Raw genomic sequence first — 9,789 nt, forward strand, 5'->3', positions numbered from 1 at the left:
TTATCTACAGTTGGATATTACTTCAACCTATACATTAGACTTTTGTAGAAGTGACTCTTTAACCACTTTAAACGTGGTGTCCCTATTTTGGGCATGTCATTGTAGAGGGAAATGTTCAAAAATGTTCATAGCATTTAATAAATGTCCAAAATGTCCAGAGATATTTAAATTTACAAGCTCACAAGCTTCGGGACGTTGTGGGCGTGAAAATTGGCTATTTTCGCCGTACACTCAAGTTAATAGCCTGCAGGGCTTAAGCCATTAAAGGGAGAATGTCTCATTTTGGAATGAAAACTCACATGTGTTTTTCTCGTGATGTCTGCAGGTTAAGTGGGGCGTAAAGGACAGCAACAAGCACTAGACTTTGAAGCAGGTGACAGAGGATTGTTTCGCTATCGGAGAGCCCTGCACCGCCCTCCTTCTGAAGGAAGCACCAATGGGGCAGTGCCAAGAAAAGATCTCCTCCTCACCGGCCTCCATCAAAGGCCCAGTCAAATATGGGGAACTCATTGTCCTGGGGTATGAAACATTCATTTATTAATATTCATCAGATAGGCTCTATGCACAGCAGCCATATTGGAAAGCAATAAAGAAAACAAAAGAATATATTTAAAAAAAGAAAGAGTAAAAATAAAAGAATAACCTCACCTTAATGAAGCTATGAGATTCTTATTTTGTCCATTATGGGCTTCAAACTAAGTTTTGAATAGAATAAAACTAAAAGTGAACTTTTTCAAATCATGCTACTGGTTGCGGGTGACAATTGTGGTGTTGCTTTGATCAAAGTTTGACTCGGCCGTACAGCACACACACACACACACACACACACACACACACACACACACACACACACACACACACACACACACACACACACACACACACACACACACACACACACACACCTTGAAGAAATGCAGTAATTATGTTTTCCACTGACAGTGTTGGTTTTACATTCATTGCTGTTAGGCGGACAAATAGTGACATAGAGACTAAGCTCACAAGGTCTTGCACTGTGACGCAATGTGAGCTTGTTGATCAGCTGTTTTTGCTATTTTGTACAATATTTGAAATATTTACTGAAACATAATGGTTTTGGAGTTGGACATATCAGGTTGCCACCCGTACAATAGGAATTGTGTAGTGTTGAGCCAGATAGGTAGTTCAAGGGCAAGAGGCAAGGATTAGTATTTACTTGTTTGGTTTACATACAAGCAATCTGATAACCCAGGTAAAAAAAAAAGGAAAAAAAGCGCCCTCTGCTGTTTTTCACTTTTGCATTTGAGCTGCGGAGCTGTGAATCTGTCTAGAGAGAGATTAACATACAAGAAATGGCATCTCTGTTGTCACTTTGTGATTTTGCCTAAAGCTTATAGATCAGGTATTTTTTTGATGAAGAGATTTTGTGTGGAGGGAAATACTAGTCTAGTGGACCTGATATAGAGCCCTGGGGGACCCCGGTTAACTAGGGTATAAGTGGTTAAAAGTGTGCAAAATCGTATGAAAGAAGAAGTGTTGTCAGAGAAAATAAACAAAGGGGGACTTGTGGAACTGTTGGCAGACGTAGCCGCGCAGGCTTGTAATAAAAGTAAAAGACAGAATCTTTCTACAGTATGAGCAAGGCTTTAGTGGCTTATCACAAATATAACTGATTATGTTACACATAACATAAACTCGTGAGTAAAGCATTTCTATATAAATGAAGCTACATATTACTGCACTGTCCACACGTTACTAAAAATCTGAACAAAAATGAAGCTTGTAGCAAGCTTGCTTTATTAACCACAGTGTTCCCACCACTGTTTCATCTTCTCTTCACAGGTACAATGGCGTCCTGCCCAACGGGGACGAGGCCAGGACCAAAAGCCCCTTCGCTTTGTGCCAGAGACCCAAGGCCAACGGTGTGAAACCAAGCACTGTACACGTGGGCTGCGATCCACAGGCAGCTACTGTAAGTACTCAGAATTGGGACTTAAGTAAAAGTAACAATACCACAGTGTGTGGTATTGTTACTATTAAATAACAGACCACTGTCTAATCAAAGACTCAGAGCACCTGCTCATATCAATCTGCACTACTTGATTTTGTGCCGTATCCAACAAGACAGCCATGTAAACACAAACACACCATGTCATTTACAACTAAACATTGCTCTCAAGAATGTTTTTGAAAACATTTGAAGCGAGAAATACACAATGCAGTAACCAAAAATATATTCTATTTGATCATCACTTCCTTGTTTTCCGAGGCGACGTGTCCGCCCAGCGCAACACTAATGGAATACTTTCATTACCCTAAGCAAGGAAATACTGTGTTTTGTTGTTACTTTTGGGTCAATTTATTAATTCATTTATTAAGTAGCCGTGTAATAAGCGGAATAATTGACTGTTTAATCATCCTGTCGGCTGTTATTTCTCGACAGGATGACAGGTGCGGCGTCAATTATCCCTTATATTGCTTAAATACTTAAGCTTCAGATATTCAAAAAGCTCACAAGCTCGTTGAAGCTTTTAGATCTTGCTTGTAGATCGCCATTTTCTAAGAATTTGGATTATTTCTGATTACGAAATAATAGTGTAAAAAATTTAAATACTAATGCATGTGGATACTTTCCGCCGCTGTCTGCAATCCACTGCTAAATCCAATCCACTCCACTACTACTGTACATTAACCACTGCAGTCCTATATCAAATATATTTAAAATAGCAGATCTATAAGCACACAGCGTGTCGTGATGTGACACCTTGTGAGCTTGTAGATCTACTATGTTCTCTTTTATTGACTTTTATATTTCTGGAAAATATTTTTTGTTTTGTTTTGGAAAATGTCAGCATTGCCATGATATTAAAAAGACATTTGTAATTTGTTCTTTTGAATACTTCCATTTGGGGTTTTTCAAAGCATGCACAAAAAAGATTAGTATTTTTAAAAGCAAGTATTCTAGTACTTTAACGTACAAATTTGACAAAGCATCTTCCACTTGTAGTTGAGTATATCTATGCTTTGACTCAAGTACAGAGGTTGAGTACTTTGTCCAGAACTGGAGGTTTCTAACAGTGAACTTCTCTGTGTTTCATAGGCTATCTGCATGAAGGACCAGCACAGCATAGCCTACATTCTCTCCAAAGGGAACGCGGTCGTGGTGGAATACGCTCCTGACACAAATACAGACATGTTTCAGGTATGTAGGATCCATAATGCATACATGATGTTTTGCAAGTGGGCCCCCAAATAATTGCCAAAACATACCACTGATCCAAGGTGGAACACAATCGATTGATTGGTCATTAAAATAAACATGCTCTGATCTGAAAAGGCATGCTATATTCTGATAGTTGTAGTGTTTGTTCAATAAGAGGGGTCTCCCTGACTCTACAGCTCTTCAGCAAACAGGAAAAAAAAACATTTTCACCAAAGAATGAGCAGACAAAATTGGAATTGGAACATAAAAATTGAAGCTCATGAATGGTGATTGTGGGGTTCTCTCTCCTGAATACCTGAAATTGGTGACCTTAAAATGTATTTCTGTTCTCTAAAGAGGTGGAGAGATGGGGAGAAACCTATTACTGAACAGATAATGTATATAGCATTGATTAGCATCTGAATATAGAGCTTTAATCCTTTTTTACATAACACTTTTCTTTTTACATAAAGACACACTTTAAAGCTGCAATCCTCAACTTATTTGACATGATTTTAACAATCTGTATGGTAGAGTATGTTAATACAATATTAGTTCATCTGCAGACAGTGGTTGAAGGTGGACTCCCTACTCTTCCATTTGGAGATTTAGACTTTGATTTAGATTTAGAGCTTGTGAGCAGATCTGCTATTTTAGCTGTTTTATTTTGTTTTATGTTCATGTTTACTTAAAGTAAGGACAATAGGCTGAAATTGGTTGATACAATGACAACCCCTTGTGTGTTCGTCTATAACAGATCGGGCGGTCCAGGCAGAGACCCATTGACTTTGTGGTGACGGACAGCCGAGTCTCGCAATTCGCCTGCCACATCATCTGCCAGAGGAGCCCTCCCTACGCCGCGCACATCTACGCCGCCGGCTTCAACTCCTTCAAGACCATCTTCCTGGGTGTAGGTTATGAAATGTCAGATGAAATGTCTTATACACAATTGTGTCTGTGTGACTGTGCAGGGCGTTGCTGAAAAAGAACACTCATGCTCAGCATACCTACCCTGGATAAATAATGGTAAAAAAAATGAGCTTTTAGATCTGCTACTTTAAAAAAAAAGTTCAGTACTTTTACTCTGGTACTGTAAGTACAGTACACGTATTTTGATGCCAATACAACATTTTGAATACAGGACTTTTACTTGTAACAGAATAACAGAATGTATATTGTGGTATTGCAGCTTTTACTTTAAGTAAAACAATCTTCTTCCACCACTGTCTCCCTCCCCCCATAGGAGGATGCAATTAAATGGAAGATGCCTGATGATGGTCAGATGAACGGACTGACCACCAACGGCGTGCTGGTGACGCGCCCGCTCCATGGCTTCAATCAGGACTCTAAGCCCGGCCTGTGGAGGGAGATCTCCGTCTGCGGTGACGCCTACACCCTCCGGGCGACCCGTTGGGCTCAGCAACAGGGGAAGATGGTGAGGACTATATACATGTACATGTTCACAACAACCAGTGTACACGTGCACAGACAAATGATTAAAACTAAAATATCCAGACTAATAGTTGGCAGTGTACATCATTGTACGAAACATGCTACGGAAATCAGAGGGTCACACGATCTAGTGCACCACAATTGCTGCCTTTGTTTCATACATAAATACAGAAACAAACAATAAAGCATGCACATCCACTCACTAAAAGGTCAGAATCCAGAGAGAATAAAGTTCGCAATAAAGTCTGCTTTGGAGCATGACCCAGTGTGCAGACTTTATTCTCTTACATAAATGCACACATGACCCTGGTAGAAGATCACATAACAATAAAAGTGTTGCTCTGCTCGCTGATTTGCGTAACAGTGGCCCACCCACATAGGAAACTGGCCCACCCAATCGATGTAGCTAAAACATTTTTTTTTGTTAATGTATTATTTTATTTTTTTATAATACATTTTTCGATAAAAAAATAGGTAAAATCAGGCAAAAATAAGAATTAAATAACATAACCCTAACGTAACCCTAACCCTAAAACCGAAATAAAGTAACAAAAAAACGCCCACATTTTCGCGTGCGCACAGGTCGGGGACACATGCACGCGCCCACCCGCTCATGCTCAGGCCCAGCCTATACAAGTGTTCTGGCCGCGCCACTGATATAGATGCATTCTTGTCAAAACAAAATCAACCAAATCTTTAATATCTTCTCATGTTTCCGCCCAGGTGGACGGTGAGTCTATCGAACTGGTGGACGGCTCGCTGATCGACCTGTGTGGCGTGACCCTCCTGTGGCGCACGGCCGAGGGCCTGGCGCGCACGCCGACCATGGAGGCCCTGTGCCAGGGGCTGAACGCCGGGCGGCCCTGGTGCCCGGTGGTCTTCAACGAAGGCGAGAAGCAGCCCTGGGCCTACCTCCAGTGCGGTCATGTGCATGGAAGCAGCGAGGATGAGGTGAAAGTTAGGCCTGAGGCAATTATTACATAATAATCTGATCGCTAATTATTTGAGATAATCACAATTATTTTTCATAGTTAGAATCCTGATCCATATGAATCCATCTGTTTAAAATGTGTGAAAATATCCTATCTAAAGGCTCACAAGGCGTCGCATTGCGACGTGTTATGAGCTTGTAGATAGGACATTTCCCCAAATTGTTATATAATTTTAATGCAATTATTAAATACAGTACATTATCATCATTACAAATGCATCATTATTTATCTTGACATTGTTACCGATCATTGTCAGGCATTTCTTTCTATATTTTAGTAATAGGCTTTGTAAGCTATCTGTGCAAACTTTTGTTTACAAAGCCAAAAATCATTTTCGTTTATATGTTCTCGCAATTATTTGAACGACTATTAATCATCAGCTATAATGTCATGATGGTGACAACCCTCTAGGTGGAAGCGGATGGCCAGGAGCGCGAGTGTCCCAAGTGCCGGGTGCGGGGCCCCTTCGTGCCTCTGCAGCTGGGCCAGGAAGTGGGATTTTTCCTGGATGCTGCACCCCCCACCCACGCGTTGGTCCCCTGTGGCCATGTGTGTTCGGAGAAGACTGCCACCTTCTGGAGTCAGCTGCAACTGCCTCATGGGAAAGACAGCTTTCACGCAGCCTGTCCCTTCTGTGTCCAGCAGCTGGCAGGAGACACCAGCTACATCAGACTCATTTGGGTAAATATATATATGTATATATATGTATAGACCTATTTCTTCACTCTTGCTTTTAGCTGATTCTTTGGTTGAATTTTAAGTCCTCACTGTATTGCATATTTTAATGTTGTTTTATGCTTTAGCTTTGCTTTTATTTATTTGTGGGCGGTGAAACCGCCCCTATAAGTGAGGTTTGGACATCGACATTTGCTGCACTGTGATTGGCCACCATTGTACCCCCCCCACCCTTTGTACCCCCCCAACCCTGAGCTGTGATTGGCCACCATTGTACCCCCCTAACCCTGCACCGTGATTGGCCACCGCTGACTCTATTCAGGACTGTGATTGGCTAGTGAAACACATGACACATGTGCATAGCCCTATAAATAGGACTATGCACTTAAAAAAAACACATATATTTTAAGTTAGGGGTGTACAATGGTTGGTCCACAATATTACTTTTCTTTAAGTGAACTTCCATCACTGTGATGACCACTGTGACCACACCGCCCACTTCACACTGGGTGTGATTTTTATTATTTAATTTTTTGCTTTATTGTTAAATTGGTTGCAACTGTAATTGTATTCTTGCTCTGTAAAGCACTTTGAGCTGCATTTCATGTCATGAAAGGTGCTATACAAATAAAGTTAATTATTATTATTATACATTTATATAAATATAAGGACCCCCAGTCTGGTATATATTAGGCCACGGACCCCTGAGTTGCTGACAAAATAAATCATTAAAAATAGTCAAGTAGAAGCCAGAGTTCACACCACAACTATAACAAATACAATGGTGAACAATAGTTATAGTTACAGTGCTTGCAGCAAATGGCCCTGAACTCTGAGAGTCAAGGGCATTGAAGTTACCAATCATTTAGCTGGTCTGGGCCCCACTTTGAGAACCACTGCTGAGATGTTGTGACCAGGCTTTCCTCCTCAGAGATGAGAAAAGGCTGGGAACGAGGCTGTTACTGCAACTGGTTGGCAGAGACATACCACCATGATGCAGAATGTATAGTCTGTCTCTGTTCTGTCTCTGTTCTGTCTCAGTAAACACACAAGCGCATACCAATTCTATGTTGCCATTGTCTTTACCTCTTAAAGGGATATTTCACTTTCAAACATGTTTGGGGTCATTTTAACATCAGGCTTTTGTTGTATTGTGAAAATCATGTCCTGACCTTCAGGACTTTTTTGCATCATATCACATATGGATATGTATTAACTTTGTTTTCTACATGTTTGATTGTTTTTGATTTTAAAGGTTGGCGAAGGACACATATCTGTGAAGAATTCAGAAAATATCAGCCCAGAAGACGATGAACTGGTGAAAGGAGTTAAACAGAAGCTAGAGGAAATTATTCAGCAGAGTGATGCTCGAAGCAGGCTGGATGATAAGAAGACCGTCTACGAGAACAAGCTCCTACAGAGCAGCAAAGAGCTTGCCTGCAAGTTAAACATGTGGTTTTTCTTTGTTCTTCTCTTGTACATATTTATACTCTTATTATATACCAGTAACGTTCTGTATACTGTAGTGTGTATATCTGTCTGTCTCTTATGGGGGGACGCCATAGCTGAGTGGTTAGTGAGCCCTGTAGTGTGTATATCTGTCTGTCTCTTATGGGGGGACGCCATAGCTGAGTGGTTAGTGAGCCCGCCTAGGGAGCCCGAGCCCCTGGTTGCCTCAGGTACAATTCCAGGCCAGGCCAGCATATGTGTCGATGAAATGAAATTTGTCCCTGAGCAAGACTCTTAACCCCTAATTGCTCACAGGTTCTCATTGGAAACAAGACCGCAAGGACTTTCATGAACGACCTGTTAAAAGGAATTATCCTTTTATGTGTCATCATGATTTGTGTGCATGGGGATCTCATTTTAAACAAGCTCAGTGCTTTATGAGTCTTCCAGTTTAGTAGACCTTGTATTGTGAATTTGTACTTCCATGTACTGTTGTTCTCATGTCTTACTAAATAAAGTACATCAATCAATCAATCAATCAATCAATCAACATTATTTAAGTGATACATTCTATTTGATTAGTTGATGTATAGTTACTGTAAAGTGTAAATCATCAAATAAATCTTGTAATTGACCAAAACGTCTCTTTTTTGTACAACTTGTGAAAGCAGAAATGTTTTATTTTTAATTAGAATTCATATGTATATATTATAGTGTATTGTTTAATGGACAGTTGACAATAAGAAAACACACAGTTCATGTATTACAGTAGTGTAACAGAGAGGACCTCTGTTACTGATGTTTGGCACTTTATAGCAGTTTGGACAGTTGCATTTTGCACATGATTTGATTATTGAATGATTATCATGAGGGGCAAGTGCAATGTGAAATGTTTGAGTGCAATAGAGAGGGTAATGCTAAGTCATGATTGAAAAGCTTAACATGTACCAAGTGGTTTCTCTTCAAATTCTCCGTAACATACTCACTATGGGATATCAGCGCCTCCTGGCGATGCACAGAGCTACATACCATAAACTCCCGGGCCATTCATTGGCTGATAAGGGTATGTCACGTCACCGGAAGATCGGAAGGGATATAAAACCCCTCGCGTGACGTAGGCTCATCCTCTTTTGCTTCTCTGCATGGCAGATGCGACACGGCTTAAGACATACTAAACGAACAAATTCTAAAAACTATTCGATTTCTCTGGACAGAAACCAGCTCTAGCCCACAGCGGTGGTACTTGTAACAACCTGCGGGTTTTCCTCCGTTAAAAATCTTTTAGTTCCGCTCCCGCTGCTATCTTCTTTCTTCAACCTTTTTCTTCTACTAAAGTTTTCTTCCTCACGTGCTAGCACGGTCAAGTCAGAGTTAGCAGCTAAAGACATAAAACACATATATTTTAAGTTAGGGGTGTACAATGGTTGGTCCACAATATTACTTTTCTTTAAGTGAACTTCCATCACTGTGATGACCACTGTGACCACACCGCCCACTTCACACTGGGTGTGATTTTTATTATTTAATTTTTTGCTTTATTGTTAAATTGGTTGCAACTGTAATTGTATTCTTGCTCTGTAAAGCACTTTGAGCTGCATTTCATGTCATGAAAGGTGCTATACAAATAAAGTTAATTATTATTATTATACATTTATATAAATATAAGGACCCCCAGTCTGGTATATATTAGGCCACGGACCCCTGAGTTGCTGACAAAATAAATCATTAAAAATAGTCAAGTAGAAGCCAGAGTTCACACCACAACTATAACAAATACAATGGTGAACAATAGTTATAGTTACAGTGCTTGCAGCAAATGGCCCTGAACTCTGAGAGTCAAGGGCATTGAAGTTACCAATCATTTAGCTGGTCTGGGCCCCACTTTGAGAACCACTGCTGAGATGTTGTGACCAGGCTTTCCTCCTCAGAGATGAGAAAAGGCTGGGAACGAGGCTGTTACTGCAACTGGTTGGCAGAGACATACCACCATGATGCAGAATGTATAGTCTGTCTCTGTTCTGTCTCTGTTCTGTCTCAGTA

The 9,789-nt window shown here is 40.6% G+C and overlaps 1 protein-coding gene across 1 annotated transcript; it reads left to right on the top strand.

Annotated features, from left to right (window-relative positions):
- Positions 1-436: 436 nt before the first annotated feature.
- LOC308100639 (E3 ubiquitin-protein ligase pellino homolog 1-like) lies at positions 437-8,914 on the top strand (the record flags this gene model as incomplete). The annotated part of the gene is made up of 9 exons (XM_080449704.1): positions 437-519; positions 1,822-1,951; positions 3,080-3,181; positions 3,939-4,091; positions 4,425-4,616; positions 5,357-5,590; positions 6,037-6,306; positions 7,556-7,743; positions 8,899-8,914. The coding sequence occupies 9 exons, from the start codon at positions 437-439 to the stop codon at positions 8,912-8,914; spliced, it is 1,368 nt and encodes a 455-aa protein (XP_080305830.1).
- Between the last annotated feature and the right edge of the window lie 875 nt (positions 8,915-9,789).

Source organism: Gymnoscopelus braueri, assembly GCF_963280865.1.
Source record: "Gymnoscopelus braueri genome assembly, chromosome: 14".
Taxonomy (NCBI): Eukaryota; Metazoa; Chordata; class Actinopteri; order Myctophiformes; family Myctophidae; genus Gymnoscopelus; species Gymnoscopelus braueri.